The sequence below is a fragment of the Cibotium barometz genome, chromosome 31, assembly GCF_041138505.1.
Source record: "Cibotium barometz isolate CiBa-2024 chromosome 31, ASM4113850v1, whole genome shotgun sequence".
NCBI classification, from domain to species: Eukaryota; Viridiplantae; Streptophyta; class Polypodiopsida; order Cyatheales; family Cibotiaceae; genus Cibotium; species Cibotium barometz.
The window spans coordinates 30,319,427-30,346,596 of record NC_141076.1 but is presented as its reverse complement, the minus strand read 5'-3'; the positions used below and the strand labels follow the sequence as shown (position 1 = coordinate 30,346,596).

The following is a 27,170-nucleotide window of genomic DNA, read 5'->3' as shown; positions in this document are numbered from 1 at the left end:
AGGTTATATTGGCCTTTCACACAAGTTAACCTCTCTCTTTTTCTTAACACACACACACACACACACACATACACACACAAAGGAGGTACCAAACAAAGAACAAAGAGGCTGCATTAGACGAACATGCTAGCACTCTAGAGAATGCCAGGGCCTTTCACAAGTGTCAAAGATTGCGTTCATTAATGCCTGCATGACCAAAAGTGTTAGGTTGACATGCCCGAGGTTATGGGTTCAATCCTTGCTAGGTACCCTGAATGACGCTATCTCGTAATGTTGCCCGCGGGTGTGTGGGGTGTGGTGTTTGTAAAAGGGCATGCGGGGCCCTGTGAGGAATCCTCTCATCAACTAGGAATTAGTTGCACAATTTATTTATTTAATGTTCCCAAAAATATTAGAACATGTTCCCAAAATAGTGACAAGACGTTCCAACTATACTACACAATATATATATTCCAATTAAAGTACACAATTTCAGCCAATAGACAAAAGACACCGCATGAAGATCGTCCGATTAAAGTACAAATTCAGCAAATAAACAAAAGACACCTCATAAAAATCGTCACATGGTTGGCCATGTGGTATACTTTTTTGCGAAGGTTTCTTCTTATCTAATAAGCTTTACGAATCTCCAGAGTCAAGCTCCTTCTTGCCTTTGCGGTAAGTACTCAGGCTTCATCTTAGTTAAGTAGTTAGGCCCCGTGACAATGTAGAAGAGGCAGCGAGGAGCCCTTTCCAGAAAAACCTGGCTGAAGGAGGAGGAGGAGGAGGAGGAGGAGGAGGAGTGCTGCTGACAAGAAGAACCTCTGCCCTTTCAATATCCATGACAATACTTACATGGTATTGCTCATCACAAGATTAATCGAATCAACTATGCATGGCATACTTCATGAAGGCGTATGTATGGTCACATCAATGCCAAACCGTATACATGTTGGCAGCCCAACATGCCCATGTGCAAAGGGACAGTCTTTATTCAACACCTGGCTACCCCTCTGTTTGGATTAGATTACAGCAAATCAAACATATACAAATCCAAGAATTCTCCTGTAAAATGAAAAACAACACTTGTCTGAAAGGGGGGGGGGGGGGGGGGGGGGGGGGGGGGAATTAAATGATGAAATGGAAAGGGGGGGGGGGTGGCTGGTGGTGCTGGGGGAGGCTTCTGGATGCTTCATAGAGTTCTCTTCTCGCAATGGGCCACCAGCCAAGGTCATGTCAATAATCAATTTTTACAGAAAAACAAATGGACTCTTAGGCATCTTCTCCATAATCCACTGCTTCACCGTCGCCATTAGAGCTTGTGGGCAATTTGGAGACATCATCCGCATCATGCTTCTTAAGATCTTCCACCATTTTCACCACTTGTTTCATGGCCGGCCTCTGGTCGGGAGATGGTGCCACACATGCCATGGCAATCTGTAGCATCTGCACCATCTCCTCCTCTATGTCTTGATATCTCATCAGCTCTATGTCAAACACCTCTGCAGTCCACTCTTCTCTTACCACTGACTGAACCCACCGTGGCAAGTCAATCCCTTCCTCACTCATTGAAGCCTGAGAGGGAGCTTTACCAGTCAAAAGCTCGAGTAAAAGCACACCAAAGCTGAACACATCGGCCTTCTGGGTCACCCTCCGTATATCGGTGACCTCAGGGGCTCGGTAACCTACAATCCTATTTGCAGCAGGTGTTGCACTCACTAGCTGGGCCAGGCCATAGTCAGAGACACAGCTGTTGTAGTTGTTAGTGAGCAGGATGTTGGAGGACTTGATGTTGCCATGGGTAGATCCATGACCATGCAGATAATCAATCCCAAGGGCAGCACCCAGGGCGATCTTCACGCGAGTATCCCAATCAAGAGGGGTTCTGTTTACTCCTTTGTTGCCTGACATATGCATTAACAAATGCAACAGATAACGTGAGAACTACAGCAAGGCATTGAGTAACACCATGTCAATTACCTAAACAGACAAAAGCTCAACCCAACAGGTGAGTAGACCTTGGACAGAGCAGACCCGCCCAAGGAACAGGGACTGTCATGATGGATTTAGCAAGGATTATGTCTATAACCACCCTAATACAACAAACGAACCATCCATTTAAAGCACATAAAACAGATCTACTCTTGATAAGAGGGCAGGACTTACCATGCAAGAGGGCAGACAAGCTCCCATTTGTCATGTACTCATACACCAGCAATTTCTCCTCTTTTGAGTAGTAGTAAGCTATAAGAGGCACCAGGTTTTCATGCTTCAGCCTACCAACAGGGGCAATTTGCTGCTCAAAATCCTTCCTCTCAATGGTAACGTCTTTTAGTCGCTTAACTGCAACGATTGACCCATTTTCTAGCACAGCTTTGTAGGCAGTCCCAACACTGCCTTTGCCCAAGACCTCTGCTGAGGCTCTCAAAAGGTCTTCGAGATCAAATGCATGCTTACTACCTTCAAGGAAGACAAGCCTGTTGCGATCTGGATCTGATGCCGCAGCTGCTGCAGCGCCAGCTGCATACTCTGTTTTGGGCCCTGCACCTCCTTCCACAACGGAGCTGGCACCAGTGGTTCTGGCTGCATATGGGTTGACATGCTTTGGCTCCTTGGACCCAATTTTCCTGCATGCAAGAAACAATAAAAGACCCAAGAGCAGCAGTAGCACAATGCTACCAATGACAATGCCTGCAATTGCCCCTGGAGATAGCTTCCTGTGATGCTTCTTCTGGGACAACACAATTGAAAGCGGCGGAGTAGCAGGTCCTACTGCAGAACATGCTGGCAGAGGAAATCCACATAGATTGTTCCCAATGAAAGCAGTCTGGTTGAAGTTCCTGTATGTTTTGGTGGCAGGGATAGTTCCAGAAAGATGGTTGTATGCGACACTGAATTTAGTTAAGGAGGAGATGTTGAGTGCAGGAATGAATCCTGATAAGGAATTGTTCTGCAGGAAAAGGGACTTCAGCTGGGTCAAACTGGCCAATGAGGGGGGCATGGCACCACTGAAGTTGTTTAAGGACAAGTCCACATGCACAAGGTTGGGCCAGTGTGTAAAATCAGAGGGAAGAGAGCCTGAAAGCTGGTTATCTTGAAGGTAGATGCTTCTCATGAAGCTGCAATTGGCAAGGTCTGCAGGCAGGCCACCAGAAAGCCTGTTAGATCTCAAGCTCAGAACCCTCAACTGTTTGAGCTGCCCAATAGAACCTGAGGGGATGGAGCCAAACAGGCCCACCCCGGGCAGCCTTACAGAAGTTACCCTTTGTTGTGGGATACTAGTGCATTGAACCCCCTGCCATTGGCACACATTGCTTGAATTCCATTGGAGATTGTTGAATCGGTCTACTGCATTCTTAAGCACTGTGAGACCATTTGCATCATCGGTTAGATCTCCATGCACTCCAGCTGCCCAATAGCAGCAAAACAACACAAGGAGAGAAAATGCAAGGTGGGCGGTGCCAGTATGCGAAACTGCTGTACCACCAGGATGAAGCAAAATGGCACCCATGGCTAGATCTCCCACTGTTAAAGGATGATTGCAAGCATAGCTAAGCTTAAGCACCTAAGGCATGAGTGAGCCTAGCTGCACTAATGTGACACCAGAGCTTAGCTGCACTACTGTGGTAACAGAGCTAGGAGGGTTTCAAGGTCAAGGCTAGAGCTTGTACCCAACACCATACATAACACTAAAACCATGTGACTATAACCATAGATGCACACTATCTCCACTGCAAGAAGATATACTAGGCATGCGCCCAGCAGGATAGATACACCAAATCAGCAAGGTACAGCCTCTGGTTGGATCTAAAACCACAGATGGATACACTGTACTACGCCCAGCATAAAATGGCTAGAAGACAATTAAGAGGGTTATTAAGAAGGCAAGTCCGAGCTTAGAGATAAGACTGCATCACCATAGCTGCAGGAGGAGGAGAGCGTGACAGCCAAGGAGAGGTGAAGAGGGAGGAGGGGCAGAAGGGAGGGGCTTTCATTCAGCTGTGGAGGAGGAGGAGGGGTCAAAAAAGTGCAATTTGGGAAGTTGAGAAAGGTGGGTAAAGGAGGAAGGAAGGACAGGGGGGCTTGGCAGGGTTAAAAAAACTGTAGCAGAGCTGGCAGAAGGGGGGGATGCAGAGTCCAGACTCCAGACGAACCAACTCCTTTTCACAAAGTCCACACATGTCTCACACACACACACACACACACACACAGACACTGGTCAGTTGTGACTGTACACAGATACAGACACACACACATACAACATAGCCTGGCCCTGGGGGTTGAGAGAAGGTTAAAACCTGATGATGGCCATTGATGGGGATTCACAGCAAAGGGGGGCAGTGGGCACTGTAGTAGATTACATATGAGAAAGGGTTGAAACTTGACAGGAATGTTGCAATTGCAACAGAAGAAGGTAAAACATGAAGATGATGATGAAAGCGCACACACAGAGAGTACCCCAGCAGCATAGAAGAACAAGATGTGTATTATGTTTGTAGCAGAAGCACAGTGTACACTAATGATGAGAGAGCTCTATATAAAAAAAGGGGGACAGAGAGCCCAAAAAGTAAAACTAAAAAATTAGAACACCCACAAAAAGTTAAGAAGCCTAGAAATCCAGTTTATTAAAAAAAACACCAAAATCAGGAATCCATTTTTATAATCATTATTTATTATTCAAAAACCATTTTTCATTTGAAAAAAACCCCTAATTGTTTCATATTGGGTATTTTTGGGCTCCCCATGTGAGCTGAGCTGCTGTGTCTTGCTTTTTGCTTTATCTATGCTGATTGTACAAAAAAGAAAAGAAGCTTTTTGATCCTATAGCATGTCTCTCATCATGCAAGCAACACACACACACACAGTCTACAATTGGATCTTTTGTCACACAAAAAATTGGGTCTGTCAAAGCTTTAAAAAAGGGGTTTATGTACCTGCTCTGATCTCTAAGACGTGTAAATATGTGGTGGGTTTTCAACTAATTAAATCACTAACACATCTTATTACTGTGTTAAACATGAGTTCTGATCTGCAGCGTGCTGTGTCTAATGCGGGCTTTTTACCTAACTGCATCAATAATTGAAGCTCATTGTTGAGACAAGTGATCAATCAGAAACAGCTCATTACTGAATTTCACCTACTCTCCCCCACTCACAGACAGTTAACAAGGCAGCTTTGATCCTTGCTAATCTCTGCTAATCTATAACTGGGCTCCTTATTGCGCCAAAAATTATCATTAATCCGGCTCATTTCAGTAATTGGGCAGCATAATTATGCTCGTCCCTTTTGATCCAAATTGCAGAGCTTCATGCCCACAAAGCAGATCTCGACCCATGATTGATCTTAGGAGATATTTCGAGCTTTTTTAAAGGCAAACCACATTGCTAATGTCGCAAATTCTCAAATTAAGAGGGCGATTGGGCAAATTATTATTATACTCATTGCAGGTCTATTAAAAGGACTAAGCGTTTCTCCGAATCAGATACCTGGGTTATAAAAGCAGAGGGTTGTCTCTGAAAAAGCAACCAACAGGTGCCAGGGCCCAGGGATAGCTTGCCGCAGACTTAATCACAGACAACGATTGGACAGCGATAAATAAAATTGAGTTGTGATTGATGGTAAAATTGTAAGGTTATGCAAATTTTCTTCGCCAAAAGTTTTGATGCTAACTACACCAAATAGATCATTAATAATTTCAGCAAGAAAGAACTTTAACTGTTTATTAATAATATCCTATTGTTTATATATATAATTCAATGAAATACACAATACAATATATACATATTATAATAATTCAACAAAATACACATATATATTTATGTATTGTTTATATATAATTCAACGAAATATATATATATATTTTTTAATTTTGTGCGTTCAAAGTAAGCACTGAAAGTTTTTTTCATAATTTCCCTCTTTGTTCAAATGATATAGTTCACCCAATTTTTGAAGCAAATTACCGTTTTCGGATTTTTGGATAAAATTAAAACTTATTCTAACTCGCAAATAAAAATAAGATAAACGTAATATGTATTATTGTGCATTAATATGTTATTCATTTATTGACCATATTCACAACGAGAATTTATTATGGCACATTATTATTGCAACGGTAAATAAGCACCGCCAAGAAGCTAAAATAAATAAATTTTATTACAAGTTGTGATTTTTTTATGAGGGGGACGTTTGGGGCACGTTTTCTCATTTAATGAAAGTGGGATCCGTTATGTTAGTTAATACAGCCCCCTTTAAATATAGAGCCTTGAGCTTGAAACCTTTATTAACCCGCAACAGCTAGTATTAAATTTTTTGTAACCTATTCTATGAAGTTATGAACAATGTGCAGCAAGACCATCTTGGCTAGTCCGCTCTCCCACTGGCGTTTGACAATCGTCGAAGGTTCGAAACAAGAAATCGATACCAAGCTGTGGGCCCTCGGCTAGTTATAGGATGAGAGGTGTAGCCAATCACCCCGAAACTTGTTGCCAATGTGCAGTAAGACCATCTTGGCTAGTCCGCTCTCCCACTGGCGTTTGACAATCGTCGAAGGTTCGAAACAAGAAGTTATGAACAATAGTTATTTATATTAAATAGCTCTTCTTAATCTGATGAAACTCTTCTCTAGCTTCTTAATACTAGTGTCTCTACCCGTCTCCAACGGGCTGGAAGCATTTTCCATGTACTTACAGGTAAAAGTAATATGTGTAAAATCACCCTTCCTTTCCTTTTAGAAGCTAGGCACATCACGTTACACAAAAACACGTATAAAGATGTATGTATGTATGTTCATATGTATGTACATGTACGTGTAATTGCTACAACTGGAAGATATGTGTATGTGTGTGTGCGCCTATGACGCATGTGTGCATGTCACATACACACATGTAAATATGTGTTTGTGTATGCGCACGCACCCATAATATCCATAGATATTGTTCACACTCATACATATATGTATACATCGTCCTCAACTTGCCAACCTTCTATATAAAACACATCATGATTACCATATATATCCATATAGAAGCTTCTACAGCACCAAACTTGGCATATAAATATACATCTAGCATTACAAACCCATAAAATGATGACAACCTTTACACACATGAACACGGCTTTAAAACAATCTTCGGACAACTGGATTCTCTCTCCTTGGTAGCCTATATCCTGTGCCTCCATCTAGCAAAATGTATGCCAGAAAAAAAACATTAACATTGAAGATTTAATTCTCGTTGAAAAAAAGCAAGATAAGGATAAAAGCTTATAAAACTCATTTGGTGGATCAATATTTGAGGCGAACGGCGTTTGAATCGGCTTGTAAATAGCAAATCAAATCAAAAAATTCTGTATTGTCCAGTGCCTATGCACCGAAAATCTAACTTATCAGGCTTTCCATAATCCACAAACATTACACGTACATGAAGTTGATCTGCAATCTTCCACAATCTTAAATTGTGAATTCCAAGGACCCCAAAGTTCTCGTCGATAACTGTCTTGACCATACAAACCCAACAACAATCTGGGTTCTAAAAAGTAAAGATATTCCCTGTTGCAAAAAGAATGTTTCAATAAAAATATAAATTGATCAAACAAAACACAAAAGCTACACAAAAAGGAAGTTTCTATATATACCGTAAAACATGAGTGCTCTCTAATAGTTTCATAATTAGAGATGTTGTTGCTTGTCCTTCCCAAAATGGAGGGTCTACAATTCAGCCCATGAATATTAAATAGATCTTGAAAAACGATAATACCTATATTATAGCAAAAGTCTAAATAATTTACCTTCAATGTCTTATCCATCACCATAAACGAACGAAAATGATCTCCTTGCCACATCCATCCTAAGCAATATACCCATGATATCAAATATAACTCTCTCTCTCTATATATATATATATATATACACACACACACACACACACACACACACACACACACACACACATATATATGGCTCTGTGTGTGTGTGTCTGTGTGCTCAGTAGCTTGAGCTAAGCAACAAATAATATAATGGCACTGTGTATAAAAGCAATCAAAGACTACACTTGCACATCTTTGGAAACATTCTCCATTCAAATGCTTACTTCATTGTACAAAGATATGTATAAATGTAGTCTCTAACATTTGCAAGCTACCATTTACATTTACATTCTTCTCAGCATGCTATCAACAAACCATTGTTAATAGTGGCACCACTTGATCTATCTAGAATAGGCAACCCTTCAAAATCAGCTAACCACTTTCCATATTGATGTAAGAGATCTTGAATGTGCAACAAAGCCTAATTCTTTGCTGTAGAATGACAAACACCAACAACGACACACCCTCTCTACTCTCTGCAACAACGAATGGAAAAAATCTTCTGAAAGTTCAGCGGAGAATTTGTCCCAAAGCTGCCCATGGTATATAGGCTCACAAAAAACCATTATAACAACAAACAATTGATGTAGTTGGAATCCTATATTCTAAATTACAGCTTCATGGAGACACATATACCACTCCTCATCACTCTCCAGCATCCCTCTAGCTTCACATGCAGCCTTAAAACATGGATACAAATGTCCATTCATTGTTCGCAAATCCTCAAAAGATTTGCACCCTTTTCACACTGTGAGTAGCATCTGTATAAGTAATATTGCTAACCTACACTCAGACTAACATTATAAATACGTCCAATTATATTACCCCTTTTCCTTTTAGTCCATGAACGAAGAGCCAAATTCCACACCCACTTGCAAGGGAAATCAACATACAGTAAGCTATTTGCATCCGCATACAATTGATTAGCTTTGAACCATTCGGTGAGAGACGTTCTTTGGTTTCTGTCACAACTAATCACATCACGCAAGTCATCCTGGTCATTGAAAAGCACATTATTGTGCATTGGGAGATGAACATGTAACCTTTGTATATCGGGCTTTTCATCATGCAAATCATATTGATATATGTGCTAGCATGCCTCTGAAGCAGAAACGTACCATGCATCCAAATATTAACTAACCTCATCAATAACCCCATTTTTGTCTTGCAACTCAATAGTAGCTCTATCATGTCCTTTGTATACATACTTATACAAATATTTTACAGCTATAATGGTAGAGCATACTTCTATTAATATGGGCTTTGTACCTCAAAGAGAGAAAAGGGTTATATGGAACAACCCATCGACTATCCACCCTATGATCCTTTACCTGGATAAAACTACCATCATCTCGTCGCATGTAAGTTGGATACCCATTGTCATCATCAACACTAGTAGTCTCGCAAAAATTTCGAGAATACTGATGTTTGCAACTCCCATTAATCATGCAAGGAGAGCGAATATTCAGTTCACCACATGGTCCATGGACATTGCAATGACTAATTATGCTGTGTAACTCTGGAAACATCACCTTGTCAGGAAGTTCAACACTGTTATATACACATTATGTGTGCATATAGTAGGAGACTAACCCACATTAGGCTTGTGAGCATGGGAGCATGGGAACAAGCTTTAGTGGAGCATGGGTTAGGACTAACCTTAAGGGTTAAGGTTAGGGTCAGGCATCCAAGGGTCACACATGGGAGATGGAGAGTCAAGAGTCACTTGAGGGTCCTCCTATATAATAGGGGCATGGGGCACACTCAAGGGAGGCTTAGGCTATGGTCTCTTGATGTTATCTTGAGGTTAGGTTATGTTATGCTCTCTTGTGTAGAGGATCATAACTACTCACCTACCATTTCACACTATAGCTACATGCTATTGGATTGGAGTTATACCTCTTGATGGTATGGGACATCAAGGTAACGGTATGATGTACTTCATTATAATTCATGTGTGCATCCCTTTGGACTTGCGGGTGGATGAGTTATGCCTGATTTATGCATGTTTATGCATAACAATTATCTAGAGAGATCTTAGGGTTTTAACAAGCACATACCAACATATCATAGTGATGAATCTCGATCGGTTTACATCCACTTTTCAATATCAATAATATATGTGCATGTGGCAAGCCTCTTTTTTGAAATTCAATAACAGAAACAAATCCCAATACCGTTCTAAATATTGATTTTTTAACCAATAAGTGCATCATGTCCTTATGCTTCTCACAAAAGACACGTGCAGTCACCAAGTCGAGTCGATCTTGGGCAACCTGACCCGGCAATAAAGCATTGGTTACTTCATCCCACTTGGGATTGCAAAGTAAAGATGATAAATAGGTCATGTTTACCCATCTTTCTAACAAATGCCATTGAATCCTGGTATAATTGATGCATATATCTAGGCCCCCCAGTATATGTAGATAGCAGTACCACCCTGCGTCCAGCAATGCTTGTAGAGACTCTATTAACCCCATCGCATAAATTAACCATATCTGCAAGACCCTGGTAAACTTCAGCACACAATGCTTTTTGGTTATTGCGTATCCATACCAATCCAGATTCTTCCATGCTACTATATGTATCAACAATGTACTGTTGCAAAAGACGACCACCACATAGAAGGCATGCATTTGTATCCCTAATCTGTAGTCTATAAGCATAATATTATCGTTGAGTTATGGTCTTTGTATCCTCATTTGAGCCTTCTCTATTCCTACCATTGAGTGGAATTCCAAGATGCCAACCATCCTCTCCTTAAGGAAATAGAAGAACATATAATAGATGCATATATGAGCGATGCAAGTTAGATATTTTTTTTATAGCACTTGTGCGCGACATTATTTGAATGTCTCTATGCCCCACATGAAAATCATCTCCTTGACCGAGCATGATAGCTCCTACCTCACTTCCTGTATAGGGACCAAGTCTCTATGCCCCACATGAAAATCATCTCCTTGATCGAGCATGATAGCTGCTACCTCACTTCCTGTAGGGGCCAAGTATTGCCGTGAGGTTGATGAAGCTTCAGTGTGATGACCATTCTCAAATTTGCATGTGGACTTGACAACAACATTTCTCTCATTGAACGAAGTGCGTGGGCATATGGATTATGTACATACATCATTGTTTGCAACCTTTCAACAATTTTATGATTTAAAGAGGGCATCCCATGATGTCTATTATCTAATTCATGCTCTGCATATCATACACATAAAGCTGGGCAAATTGAGGAGCCGTATCTCGGGTTTCATCAGGTATCACAGAACCAACACGATGATAGGTGGTACCATGGATTCAAAAATTGAATACTCCTGCTCCCCTAGTGAATTGACTATCCAAGTGAGCACCCAGTGAAACAAATGCCAAGGCATTATTATAAGAGAGTATATTCCTTACTTGCATTATCATTACCACGCAACAACTCTCCACCAATGCAGGAGGTGGATTTTCCAATGGTAGTAAAGAGACCTTCCCACTTCCACAACAGTGTTTGTCCACATATTCTCCAAGCTTTCTTGATGCCTCACACTTCCAAATTATTACACCACAAAAATGACACTTGTAAGAAAGGCCTCCTGAGTGAAGAGTACAATCTCCAGAATATATCACCATAGTTGCTAGGTGCTTGACATTCCGAGGTAAAGAAAACACCCACCTTATAGAGTGATATTCAGATCTAATATCTTCACATCACTAACAACAAAAGTTATAGATTGGAAATTATCATCCATAGGTAGCTCATTTCAATCAAATGAGAAATGGCCTCACGTGAAATCTCTATGTGTCTGAGCATTGTGATGTTCATTGATAGGTCCTTGAAGAACCGTAGCATTGAGAATTGTTTTGTTTCTTGATTCCAAGTGGATTCCGCCATGGGGTTCACTGTGCTCCTCATTTTCAGCCCTTCCAAATGTTTCAATCCCAGCTATGTTAAAATGATCCGTAAAATTAGCAACATTTTGTTTTCGAATGTAAGTCCTTGTCTGTGACCGTTTACGGCGGTGAGTCATGCATGTTGCATTCAAAATTCGAAGCCAACGAACTTGGTTTGAACTCAAGTATGTACAGCTCCTAGCCATCTTCAATCTCCTTCGAAACACAAAATAACGAATACTATTTTTCTTAACTTCAAACAACATAATACTTAAGATAGACAAAGAGACAAACAATGAGAGAGAGAGAGAGAGAGAGAGAGAGAGAGAGAGGAAGGCAGAGTTGAAACATGTTGAGAGATGGAAAATAAGAGTGCGAAGACAAAATAGAAGAGAGAAGTATTAAACTTGAGAAAATAGAAATTTCATATATATCACCAAGATGAAGAGCTAAATATAAAAGTTAGAACACAATTTGACCCTTGATCAAAAAACATCATCCCTCTCACAAAATCTCTAAGCAACTACCCTGGCTTCTAAAACACGGCACATATTTTTCATAATTGCATTGAGTCGATTAACAGATATCTTTAAACTCAATACCTCCACACTCAATACCTCCACACTCAATACCTTCATAATTGCATTGAGTCGATTAACAGATATCTTTAAACTCAATACCTCCACACTCAATGTACGTACTTGATCTTTTAGAGAATCTACATGTTCTTTTCATTGCCCATTACATCCACGTAACATTCCCCAATTTAAAAATGCATGTTCTCCATGAAAGAAATCATCTCTTACGACCACTACTGTCACATGGACGCAATGGAGATGATGAGTCAACTCATCTCTTAACGTATCTCCCTTTGGCTGCCACTTCCATGAATCTCATCCCAAAGGGCATCTAAGTACTCCTTACAAGCAATTGAATTTTTCTCAGTGCGGTCGCATGTATCCGCCATAGTCTGTAGATGTTTAAAGCGTATTTGTCCGGATGGAGACCTTGACCGAGTAAGGTGTTTTGCAGCTCGAACATTCGTCAACTCAGGGCGGCGTAGACAAAGCTACTTCTTCATTGGAAGAATCATCCACAGCCACTACATCTTTGAAGTAGTTGTTATCATTTTGAAGCTCCATTAGCTGAAATCCAAAATTAATATCTTAAAGCTCTACAATTATCTCTATGTATCTTTGCCAACATATACCTAACCCTAGCAACCTACATGTATACCACAACAAAAAGAAGAACACAATGTATCTTTGCCAACATATACCTAACCCTAGCAACCTACATGTATACCACAACAAAAAGAAGAACACAATGATACATATAATTATCTATGAAAGGTTTTTTTTATTTTTTTAAGAATGTTTATCAATTAATATAAATGCATATATTCTCCAAGAATGTTTATCAATTAATATAAATGCATATATTCTCCAAGGCTACTACAATTTATATATTCTATATCTGTATATTCTAAACAATCTCAAAGACAAAAGTCCAAAAAATGAAAGATTTCTAATATATCAATATTACACTAATATTTACAATGAGGTTATCAACAATAAAAACATTCATAAGATAGAAAGAGATATAAAAAGTATCCTGATGTACACAATCCTCTCTCTCTCTCTCTCTCTCTCTCTCTCTCTCTCTCTCTCTCTCTCTCTCTCTCTTTCTCTAGGTAGTCCTCACTCTATGCATCCCTTTTAACACAAAAATTGAGAGAGACAATGACGATATCCAAAGAAACTAACCTCAAGTTGAAGAGAGAATTATACTCGAAAGTGCCAACTTTGATTCAATCGTCCTTGTGCTTGCTTCTACACATTCACATACAAAGACACATAAAATAACAAACTTATGATCTGTCTATTTCTTTCACCCTCTTTCTAGCTATATTTGACACCAAATACAAAATTGGTATATTTCATGTGTGTGAGTATGTCAAAGAGAGAGAGAGAGAGAGAGAGAGAGAGAGAGAGAGAGGACCCATCCATCAATAATCTTAAATCTTATTACATTATCTTTACCAACTTTTTCAATGGAATACATTTCAATATTTTCCTAAAAATGAAGCGCTTTTCCTTGGAGCTCCTACATCTACTACCCACAATGTAAAAGCCATCTAATAATCCCAATGCCTCTTTGATTAAAAGGAGCTTGAGATTATCATCTAGCCTATAAGGATATAAGACTATATAAATATATCGAGGATTAATATCATCCCACCCATCAAAGCCAAGAACTTCCCATTTTAGGCTACAACGATATCCAAAAAAGCCCAATTAGGGCATCTCCTCAAAGAAGATCGTATCCAACAATTTGTTATTGTCATAGGTCAACCCCATGATATTTAAAAACATGTCTTTGCATGAAACATAATCAAGCTATATATTAATAACAATCATGATCTTTTTTATACTTAGAGATAGTAAGAAAGAATAAAAAATACTTATACAATCTACCACCAATGAAAAATACTTATACAATCTACCACCAATGGTTACTAAATTAATAACACAACCATATTTATTTTCGAAGGAGCTTATGCTTTGGGACACATTTGATAACCGCATCAAATACTTGTCGTGCTTGATGTCTATCACCATGGACATTATAGTCTATTTTCATTAACGATCAATCAAGCCCAAGCTTTCTTGAATAAACATGAGCACGATATTTTCATCTAATTTATCTGAATCTAATCGTATCGTAATTTGGTGAACATCGTTCCAATTAACAACATAAATCGGCCATGGTCAAGACCAACTTGGAACATGGAAATAACGACGCTCAAACTCGACATCCAATTTCAACCCTTTCCTCAAAGGAAATACTACTTCTCATGTGCTCAAAAAAAAATGCAAGTCACCTCTTCCATCTGTCAATCATACATACAATTATATAAATAAGTAGAAGCATGAATACTATGTACATCGATGCACATCGATGTGTGTCAAATATACTAATGCGAATACATTGTGTGTGTACATGGATGTTTGGACCTATACATTTGGGTGCTTAACCTTTATGTGTGTACATGTGTGTTTAATTAAAGACACATAAGTACACACCCTTTTTCTTGCTGTGTGTGAGAGTGTTTGAGAGTTTCTCTAACCAAATAAATAACACAGACATACGATAACTATAAATACATTAATTATATATATATATATATATATATATATATATATATATATATATTACACACACACACATATAAAAGATAAATATAATTACATAAATATAACATATATATGTATATACATAGGTATACATATATATGTATGTATATATACATACATACAAATGTACATAAATACATATTGATATATACATATATATGTATATATCAATATGTATTTATGTACATATTGATATATACATACATATGTATATATATTTATATATACATACATACAAATGTACATAAATACATATTGATATATATATATATATATATATATATATATATATATATCAACACATAAATAAATTATACACGCACATAAATTATATAAGTATACATATATATGTATATATAAACACAAACATAAATAAATCACACACACACACACTTTTCCATTCTCAAACTAAAATAGTTTTCTCACCAAAATCAATCACTCTCTCTCTCTCTCTCTCTCTCTCTCTCTCTCTCTCTCTCTCACACACACACACACACATCCAAACACAAAAAGTTCATTATTACACACAAATATATATATATATATATATATAAACACACATACATATATTATACACACACATAAGATAACTATAAATACATGAATTATACACACACACACACACACACACACACACACACACACACACACACACACACACACATAATTATTACACATACACACACACATATATAAAAGATAAATATAATCACATAAATATAACATATATATATATGAGTGTATATATACATATATATGTATATGTATGTATATATACATACATATAAATGTACATAAATACATATATATATATATATATATATATATATATATATATATACAAACATAAATATATATTAACACATACACATAAATATAATACAAGATTTAGAGAAGAAGACAATGGACCTTTGCTAAGATGATGCATGAAAAGGATAATAATGTGTTTATTGATACAAATGATAAACATTATCACCACCATGAGTAGGAGGAGGACATGGTTGACAGAGTTGGGGTTTATATGTATACGTATAAACACACTCTATGTTTAAATCTATGTTTAAATAACACACCCACATACACACTCTATGCTCTCAATTAGATGGGGTTTAGTTTTACCCCTGCTTGCCTACTCTCATGCGTATATACACGTGTACGTGAATGTGTGGGTGTGTGTGTGTATGTGGGTGTGTGCATATATGCATGTATGTGCGTGCATATATATACACATGTGTATGTATGTGCATATATGCATGTATGTGCGTGCATATATATACACATGTGTGCTTGTGTATGTACACATGTGTGTGTGTGTGTGTGTGTGTGTGTGTGTACATGCATGCGCTCTTATGAAGTGTAAATAAGGCGAAGGAAGTGGGCATTGCTAGGATGATCAATTATATGAAATGATATTACTATACACAAAGCCTATGCATATGAGGGATATGATTTGTCAAAATTACTATATGTATATATGTATATACATATATATGTATATGTATATATATATACATACATACAAATGTACATAAATACATATTGATATATACATAAATATATATCAACACATAAATGAATTATACACGCACATAAATTATATAAGTATACATATATATGTATATATAAACACAAACATAAATAAATCACACACACACACACACACACACACACACACATAAAAGAGAAATATAATGCAAGACATATGAAAACTTCAAGAACACACAACAACAAACACTCTCTCTCTCTCTCTCTCTCTCTCACACACACACACACACACACACACACACACATACAAACACAAAAAAGTTCATTATTACACACACAAATATATATAAGATAAATATAATTACATAAATATAACATATATATATGAGTGTATATATACATATATATATGTATATATACATATGTATATGTATATATAAATATATACATACATACAAATGTACATAAATACATACATACACACACACACACACACACACACATATATATATATATACACACACACACACACACACACAAACATAAATATATATCAACACATACACATAAATATAATGCAAGATTTAGAGAAAAAGACAATGGACCTTTGCTAAGATGGTGCATGAAAAGGATAATAATGTGTTTATTGATACACATGATGAACATTATCACCATGAGGAGGAGGAGGACATGGTTGGCATGGAGTTGGTTTATATGTATACATATAAACACACTCTATGTTTAAATAGCACACACACATACACACTCTATGCCCTCAATTAGATGGGGTTTAGTTTTATCCCTGCTTGCCTACTCTCAGGTGTATATACACATGTGCACGTGAACGTGTGGGTGTGTGTGTGTGTATGTGGGTGGGTGTATGCATATATGCATGTATGTGTGTGTATATATCTACACATGTGTGTGTGTGTGTGTGTGTATATCTACACATGTGTGTGTATATATCTACACATGTGTGTGTGTGTATGCACATGTGTGGGTGTGTGTGTTTGTGTGTGTGTGTGTGTACATGCATGCGCTCTTATGAAGTGTAAATAAGGCAAAGGAAGTGGGCACTGCTAAAGGATGATGAATTATATGAAATGATATTACTATACACAAAGCCTATACATATGAGGGATATGATTTTAAAAAATTACTCTAGTACGGACAATTACTCTTTGAGTGGTGATACTGTTTATTAAATACTTCATTTTAAGAACTTTTAACATATTTAAAAAACTATCTAAATCTTCAACATATTTAAAAAACTATCTAAACCTTCACACCACCCACACACGCGCACACCACACAATTAAAAAACTTGAATAGCACTAGCTATTCAAATTAATAAAAAATTTTAAGAACTTTCAACATATTTAAAAAACTATCTAAATCTTCACACCCACACATGCACACACCACACAATTAAAAAATTTGAATAGCACTTGCTATTCAAATTAATAAAAAAATTTAAGAACTTTCAACATATTTAAAAAAAATATCTAAATCTTCACACCCACACACGCACACACCACACAATTAAAAAACTTGAATAGCAATTAATAAATTTTAACATTTTTAAAAAACAAAAACCCACCCACACACCCACAAAAATAAATTCTCAAATTCTCTCTCTCTCTCTCTCTCTCTCTCTCTCTCTCTCTCACACACACACACACACACACACACACACACACATTCAAATACTCTCTCTCTCTCTCTCTCTCTCTCTCTCTCTCTCTCTCTCTCTCTCTCTCTATGTATGTATACATATAAACACACTCTATGTTTAAATAACACACACACATACACACTCTATGCCCTCAATTAGATGGGGTGTAGTTTTACCCCTGCTTGCCTACTCTCATGTGTATATACAAATGTGCACGTGAATGTGTGGGTGTGTGCATATATATACACATGTGTACTTATGGATGTACACGTGTGGGTGGGTGTGTGTGTGTGTGTGTGTGTGTGTGTGTGTACATGCATGCACTCTTATGAAGTGTAAATAAGGCGAAGGAAGTGGGCACTGCTAAAGGATGATCAATTATATAAAATGATATTACTATACACAAAGCCTATGCATATGAGGGATATGATTCGTCAAAATTACTCTAGTAAGGATAATTACTCTTTGAGTGATGATACTATTTATTAAATACTTCGTTTTAAAGGATGAACACTTTTAAAAAAACAACTCTCAACTTACATACAAACTTTACATTCACAAACCCCCATAAAATACACACTCACCCTCTCTCTTTCTCTCTCTCTCTCTCTCTCTCTCTCTCTCTCTCTCTCTCTCTCTCTCACACACACACACACACACACACACACACCCCACAAAATACATACACACACACACCCCACACACCCACACACTTTTTATTCAAATTAATAAAAAATATCAAATAAAAATTTAAAAAGCTATCTAAATCTTCACACCCACACACGCACACACCACACAATGATAAAATTTAAACATAAAAGAAAACAAAATTTAAAAAGCTATCTAAATCTTCACACCCACACACGCACACACCACACACCCACCCACACAAAAAGCGTGAACTCTGCATGTGAACAGAGAGAGATGACTCTACATGGCGAACCCACCCAAGCCATCTGTTTCCACAGTGAGAGAGAGATGATAGGGAGGGGGAGAGAGAGAGATGCTCACCAGGGCATTGGACACAGAGGTCGCGATAGAGGAGCTCACCATAGGACAGGCACGAACAGCCGTCAACCCTGCAAACGCCATCCACGACACACTGGAGAGAGAGAGAGAGAGAGAGAGAGAGAGAGAGAGAGAGAGAGAGAGAGAGAGAGAGAAGAGAGAGAGAGAGAGAGAGAGAGAGAGAGAGTCACCAACGGCACACACCGGGCCACATCGAATAGGGGCATTGAAAACGGAGGTGGCGGTAGAGGAGCTCACAAGCGCGAACAGAGAACAGTCGTCTGCAAATGCACGGAACAAAGTGGACCGCGTCGAATAAGGGCATTGGAAATGGAGGTGGCGGCAAGAGGAGCTCACCATAGCAGACAGTGAACAATAAACAATCGTCTGCAAACGCCATCTGCGCACACTGAGACAGGGAGAGAGAGAGAGAGAGAGAGAGAGAGAGAGAGAGAGAGAGAGAGAGAGAGAGAGAGAGAGAGAGAAGAGAGAAGAGAGAGAGAGACTCACCAAGGCACGCAACAGTCAGAGGGGAGAGAACCGTGCACCGAATAGGGGTGAGGACAGCGCAAGGCACGAATAGGGGCGACACCTGCAACCGGTCAGCAACATCAATAACAGGCAGCGTGGACATGGTGGCGCAGAGAAGAGGTAATCGCCCATCGCCCAACATCGATTAGCTGCGGCATGGACTGGGAGAGGACTGGCGTGCGCGTGAACACGTGGACGGCCGCCCCTCTTTGGCCACCCCATTCTTTTGTGACACGTGTCACAGGGGAGCTAAGCCCGGTTAGAGATTATAGAGATAAATAGCCTTTTCTTGAAAAAAAATAATTATCTATATTAACTTTAGGAATGAGGGTCATAACTCACAAAACCACAACCCCCGCGTCCCTAGTCCATTTGAGAAGAATATTTTTTGAAAATCTGGAGGTGACATTTTTCTTTCTCCTCCCAAAAAATGAGGTGGATTTTCTAGAGGTTGAGCAGGCTCCGAGATAAAAGGAACCTGTCTTTTCACGAACCCTGATTGTGGCCCCTCCCTTGGGGTTCTTTATGTATTTTTCCTTTAGTGGGCTATTTGAATAAAGACATAAAGAACCCCAAGGGATAATTCACGTGCAACAAAATTAATAGGTGTACGCCCAAGTATAACAAAAGTGGGCAGCCAACAATAATATCTCATAGTAAATACTACGGCCAAAATATCAAAAGTGAGAACCTTCTCGGTAATAGCTCATGCCAAATCACCACCATCATGTCCTAGCCGCCATACCGACTCGAGTACAAAGCCCATCAATCTCACCAACCTACAAGTTGTCCATTCAAACACATTACACATTAGCAACACATGTTAAAGCTACACAACAACACATAGGCATTAAATCCAACACTTAGTTCCAACCATCCCTAAATTCGTATGTCCTACACATGGAATATTCGGAATCACCCAAGTGCCATGCTACAAACATAGTGGTAATCAGGTGCCCCCAATTAACCATAGAGGGATGGGCGGAAAAATCATAACACTCTTTTAAGGGCACCATGGAAGTTACATGCATAGAGAGAGGCACAAAATGGGTGTACTATCCATGGCTTGGGAAATGATGTGGGGAATGAGCAATTGTAGAACAAGACAAGAATAAGCCCTTAAGGACATTCCAACTCCTTAAATTGAGAAGTTTCTAATGTCACGTAAGAAGGCATTGAGAATCTAAACCTTCCCAAGGTAAATACATTCCAATGAATAGCTTAACACAAACTTTCCCTCACTACTCTTACACTTTCTTAAATCAACTTCATCTTTTTATCATACTTATGGTGGTAAATCTATAAGCATGTGCACACCCGAGGAGGGTGAAGTGTGCCTTTTTAAAGGTCTTTCAAATTTGGTAGGTAGTGTGTGTGTGTGTGTGTGTGAGAGAGAGAGAGAGAGAGGTCTTAAGTAAGAGTAAGCATGAATTGACATGACTAGATTTGAGATTCAATTTTTTTGTTGATAAGTTCTTACTAGCACTCTCGTTGATACACACACACACATAGAGAGAGATTCAATTTTTTTGTTGATAAGTTCTTACTAGCACTCTCGTTGATACACACACACACACATAGAGAGAGATTCAATTTTTTTGTTGATAAGTTCTTACTAGCACTCTCGTTGATACACACACACATACACACACATACACACACACACATAGAGAGAGACTCTCTTTAATAAAGAGATCTTAAGTAAGAGTAAGCATGAATTGACACGACTAGATTTAAGATTCAATTTTTTTGTTGATGAGTTCTTACTAGCACTCTGATAGACTAGAGATCCATTAGAGTTAGCATGGCTCTTTCTATACACTCACAAGGGTGTTGAACCTTCCTATTTTTTACTTAATGTCTTGAAAAGGAAACATTAAAGTATTATTAGTCTATTACTATGTTTGTGCACTTTTGGGGAAAAGATCTTGTGAAAAAGATGGTTGAATGGGATCTTTAAAAATATCTTGAGATGTGTAATAAGGCAAGTTTCTATGGAGGTTTGCTACATTGGCCACTATTATGGTCTTCCTATATGATCAAAACATTTCTATAATTTCTTCTTGAGAAACATTCTTGTGACTAGCATGATTTTAATGGGATAAGATTAAGAAATAGCATGATTAAGGGGTAAGATCAAGAAACATCATGATTTTAATGGATAAGATCAAGAAACATCATGATTTTAATGGATAAGATCATGATCAAGGGAGCACGGTTCTTTTGTATGCATATGAAACATTAAAAATATCTAGCATAGCTTTATTAGCCTCTTCAATGAAGAAACCAAAAAAGGGCGTAAGTGCATGGTTTCATCATGGCAAAAAAAAAGGAGCACACTTTCACAGACTTTTGTAAGCATGAACTTAATGATTGAGTTGAACACCCAAGAACTTTTGTGGAAGCTGCACATGGAGCTAGCCTTGCCTTGTAGTGGAATGATCTTAGGATTGCTTGAAGGCCATGAGAGATCACCTTATGTACTTATGATAGTACATCATTATGACATTTTGAGCTTTTGCACATGGAGTGAAAGTTAGCCATGCCTCACGTTGGAAAGAGCATAGGAGCACACAAGGGATATAAGAAATACCATTGTTTGAGCCCATAAATTCTAGGTATGTGTGTTAACATGTAGCATAAGACAAGATAGTGAGACCTTGACTAGTGAAAGGTTCCAGCTAATGCTTGACTATGCACCCACATCATGAAGGTTTTGGTTCCTTTTATTTAGCAAAACCCAATGAACACTCCTTGTATGCGCCTTTTCATGAACCATAGCGTGAAAGTTGTGGTTCCTTTTATTTAGGAAAACCCAATGAACGCTCCTTGCATGCACCTTTTCATGCATTGGAATCCATCTAGAATGTGACTTATCCCTAGGTGGAGCTACCTTAGCAAGTTTGTTGAGTGTTTCTAAATGATTTTTTGAGACATAAAATATGCAATAAATGGCCGGTCTTCCTACTTTTCTATACTAGTACACATTAGCATCTAAGAAAGTTGTCACATCAAAAGAATCTATGTTTGTTTAGCTAATGAAATTCTCTTTTCATCATGAACCTTTAAAGTAATTGTGCACACTCTTCACTCCCACCTTGAAAATACCTACACAATAATATTCTTTATAATAGCTTGGATTTACATATTGCTACCTTTTGTTGATACGCTTTTGGGGAGGAAAAGAACACTTCATGTTTGAAGTAGTGCACACCAACTTAAGGGGAATGTGCTAATCTTCTTTATTGAAGATTATCTAACCTTTTCCTTTTAGGTTTTTTCTACATTGGATTTAAAAATGGGGGAAACAAGTTTGTTATGTTAAGATTCTTCCTCAATGACTGAAGTACATCTTATACTTATAAGAACTTATAAATAACCATAGCAATATAGTGAGGAAGTTCAACGATGCCCATGTTTTGGATGCTTGGCTTTTTTTAGTTACAAAGGCATGAATGTCTTGCAAACATTGCCTTAGACTTCAGTGTTAAGTGGACGTTGAGAAGGCTAATCTTACCTCTTAAAGAACCAAGGATTAAGATACTTCACTTAATTGTAGATCATTAAGGAATTGAAAATTCTTACCTATACATGGTTTATTGATTACTCTATGAAAGAAGAGGCTAGGAAATACTAGGTTCAAGGCTTTTAGCATGTCTCCATGATTATGTCTACTATTCATGAGGTAAGTTAGCCTTCAACATTCACATTTACCTTCAAGGAGATATGTTCAAGGCTGTTAGCATGTGTCCATGATTATGTCTACTAATTATGAGGTAAGATTAGCCTTCAACATTCACATTTACCTTCAAGGAGATACATTCAATGCTCTTAGCATGTGCCCATGGTTATGTCTACTTTTCATGAGGTAAGATTAACCTTCAACATTCACATTTACCTTCAAGGAGATAAGTTCAAGGCTCTTAGCATCTGTCCATGATTATGTCTACTATTCATGAGAGGTAAGATTAGCCTTCAACATTCACATTTACCTTCAAGGAGATATGTTCAAGGCTCTTAGCATGTGTCCATGATTATGTCTACTACTATCATGAGGCTACAAAAATTAGATGAGTTATGTTAACCAACCCACTACTTAAGTTTAAAGCATCAACCTCCTCACACAAGGCATTATAATGTTTAATTGATTACTAGATGGAGATCTAGATGAATTATAACAAAATTATAAGTAATCTATCTTGCAAATGATATAAATTGTACCTAACAACAACAACCATTAAATTAGAATTCTAAGACCAAGTAAATAAAGGACTGTCTATGAAAATTGTAACTCCCACTTATTTAAATATCAAGTTAAGAAATTTTACATCACCATTGTTCTCTCTAACTTTGTAAACTTTTCTCTTTGACCAACTATTCTTTAAGTATATAAAATGAACATAGTCAACAAGAACAAAAGACACAATACTTGCATGTATGCTAATCTAGATTGCATTTGATTAAATTCAAAATTCGATTTGTTCTAAAGAACTTTTTTGAAAAGCCATAGTAAGGTCCAAATTTATCCAAAAAATTTGGTGCCATGTTATTTTTTTAATGATTCACTTTCCTCCTTAAATTTCATACAATAACATACTTTTTGTATAACGTACATTCCTTATTACAAAATTTAGGGAAAGAATATGTGTATGTTAGAAGCTTTAAATTATTAGAATGATAATCCTTTTGTACAAATAGTTTTCTTGCATCTTGTATATGATAAATAAAAGGAAAATAAAAGGTAGTATAAATCTTATCAACATTTTAAATTTTATAGAATCACTCAAAGTTTTATTATTTAAGCAAAAAATACAACCTAGATACCAACAACTAACTTGGTCGGGGAGACATGGGGATGGAGGCAAGGAATGGTATAATAGGGTGGTGATGTTTCTTCCAAGTTAGCACTCTCTTTTCACATGTTTTTATTTAATCCACTTTATTCCTCTATACTTTTTATTTAATCCACTTTATTCCTCTATACTTTTTCCTTATTATTGATGGTGCTATGAAGACCCTGCATAAATGCTCTTCCTTAACACCTTGGCCTTTGATTTCTCTGAGTGTACACATCATTACCACTTCTCTTGAACCTCAAGAAGAAAAATGCTTTCCTTAACCATACACACATGTATGGTTAATTGTCACAAGATGTAGGCATCATGTAGCTCTTGTGACATGCCATGAGCTCTTCTATATGTGCTCAATGTTGCACTCCACTTGTTACAATGCGCCTCTAGCCATAGCCCACACAAAACACTTTGTGTGGTTTCACATGTGACTTAAAGAATTGTTTCCTTTAAAGCCTTGCATAAGGCTTCCTTCGCAATAATTACATGTGAAAAATAAAATATTTATTGCTCAATAACCCTTTCTAATTAGCGCGAATGATGAGGTTAGTAAAAAAGTTATAGATTCTTCCCACATAGATTTGAGAGGTATTTGGTGGGCTTTTCGTGTAAATGAGACTTCAAAAACTTCATTCTAAGCAGGAACAAGCCTTGTATACCTTTATTTTTCACCCAAGCACTCCATATTTTTGAATTTGACCTCTCCAAAAGAGGGAAAAATTTATCGCTAAAAATTGCTTTCTCAAGCTCTTTTGTTTTGTTTTGATTTTCCCCTAGAACTCAATGATGGTGCTCCATAATGTGTTGAGAGGTTGAGGGGAGCTCAACCTCTCAAGCTCTTTTGTTTTGCTTTAAATTTCCCCTAGAACTCGATGATGATGCTCCATAATGTGTTGATAGGTTGAGGGGAGCTCACATCATAGTACAAATGCTTCAATGAGGAGATTTTGAGCTGAATTTGAAGGTGGGTAGAGAATTGTGAAAAATGAATTAGTAGAGTGATTAAAACTTAATTACAAATAACTAATAGAGATGATTGGATGCTCTATATTGATAAGATGTGGTGGAGGCTCTAATACTATGTGAAAATCCAACATGGAAGCAAGCTATAGAGTAGAAATAGATCAAACTCATGGTTTTAGTATAATAGACTAGTAATGATAATTAGCTAGTAAAATAACAAGGCACTTATATGAGATGAACACACATACATTATGTTAGATGGGTGCATCTTAAATAGGCTAATAATACATCATCATTAGCTACTAACTTAGATCTATAATAATGCTTAATCAAGCTGTTATGTGCTACCACACCTCCAAGAGGGAACTTAATGCATTCACCTTTGGAAAGAGCAAAAGAACACAACTGTCGTGGGCACTTACCAATGCTTCCAAAGTTACCGAGGTCGAAAGACCTCGTCTTGCCGAACTCGTGACAATATAAATTCTAGAGCGACTGAATATTTTTCAGGGTTCTTTTTGAATGCACCGTGTGATCTCCCAGAACCTAGTGGTTGACCATATCCTCGAATGTGACATGCATATATGATGGTAGACACCTTAAGTGATGATAATATAACATCATGCCTCTATTACTTGGTCCTTGATTCATGTCGAATTGTAGCTGATTAGCACCATATCCATCATATCTTTCTTTGGGTTGATCTATGAGGACCACTAGTAGTTTAATGAATCAAACACTAGATACAATTTTTTAGTCCGAAATACGATGCCATGTACATATCCAATTCAGCATTTGCTTTCTTTGCTCTCCTCTATCTGTAAATGTTGCTAGCATGAACATGGGGAAGTTGTAGCAGACATGTGAATCTCTTTGCTTTGCCTCTTGAAACTCCAATGGTGTCCACCTTCTCTTTAGTGGCATGTACAAAGGATCTACTCTTTATGTTGGTGGTGCACACATATATTGATGGCTATATTTTGGAATTGTAAAGTACTCTTTCCTCCAATCTGGCTGTATACCGAATCCTCCAATCTGGGGTTGGCATCCTCTGTGATAATCGTTGTATACCCCCCTCTTGTATGGACTGAATTAGCCTTCCTCCACCTACGAAAGAAGTAACTGATCATAAATGTAACAATCCTTATTTCCAACAGATCTACCAAATGTGGGTTGGTCAACTTTGTGTGTCGTGCCATGTTGGACCATAAAATACCCTCTCCAGCCAAAGACAATAGCTCTTCTAATTCTAGTCTTGGTGCTCGGAGAGGGTACGGTACATACAGCTACTTCGTTTTGGTGTGACATATGAGTAAGCTTCAGGTACAGCTCTTCAAAATGCCTTGTTGCTTCTTCTTGTGCTCATTTGGCCGAGCCTCCCTTCCCTGAGCCTCTGTAATCTTGTGAAAGCTTTCTATAACCAAATTTTGACTTTCTTGGAGCTATTGTGTTATTTTCATCATAGCTTCTTGGTGTGTAGCCATCATTTTTTGAATTTTAGACTTATTGGTGTTGAGGGTCTCATTGAGTGCTCTAATTTTTTCTACATTTACTTTGTTGCTTTGTTCCCTTTCTTGTTGTAGTTGGAGCACTCTTTGTTTTGCTTCCTTCAAAGTGCTTCCTTCAGAGTTAAGGATAGTGAATGTAGTTTTCCTTGTAGCTCTTCTTCCTTAGCTTGGAAGGTGTGTTTTAGTTCTTGTAGCTATTGAGCCTAGATAGTTGCTTGTTCCCTATTATGTG

At 37.8% G+C, this 27,170-nt stretch overlaps 1 protein-coding gene across 1 annotated transcript; it reads right to left on the bottom strand.

Moving 5' to 3' along the window:
- Window positions 1–1,031: 1,031 nt before the first annotated feature.
- LOC147620725 (putative inactive receptor kinase At2g26730) lies at window positions 1,032–5,467 on the bottom strand. Its single transcript, XM_086825002.1, has 2 exons — window positions 2,146–5,467; window positions 1,032–1,883 (listed from the first exon to the last, which is right to left on the bottom strand). Exons 1-2 carry the CDS (start codon window positions 3,488–3,490, stop codon window positions 1,252–1,254), a joined length of 1,977 nt encoding a protein of 658 aa, XP_086681128.1. The 5' UTR covers window positions 3,491–5,467; the 3' UTR covers window positions 1,032–1,251.
- Window positions 5,468–27,170: the final 21,703 nt, after the last annotated feature.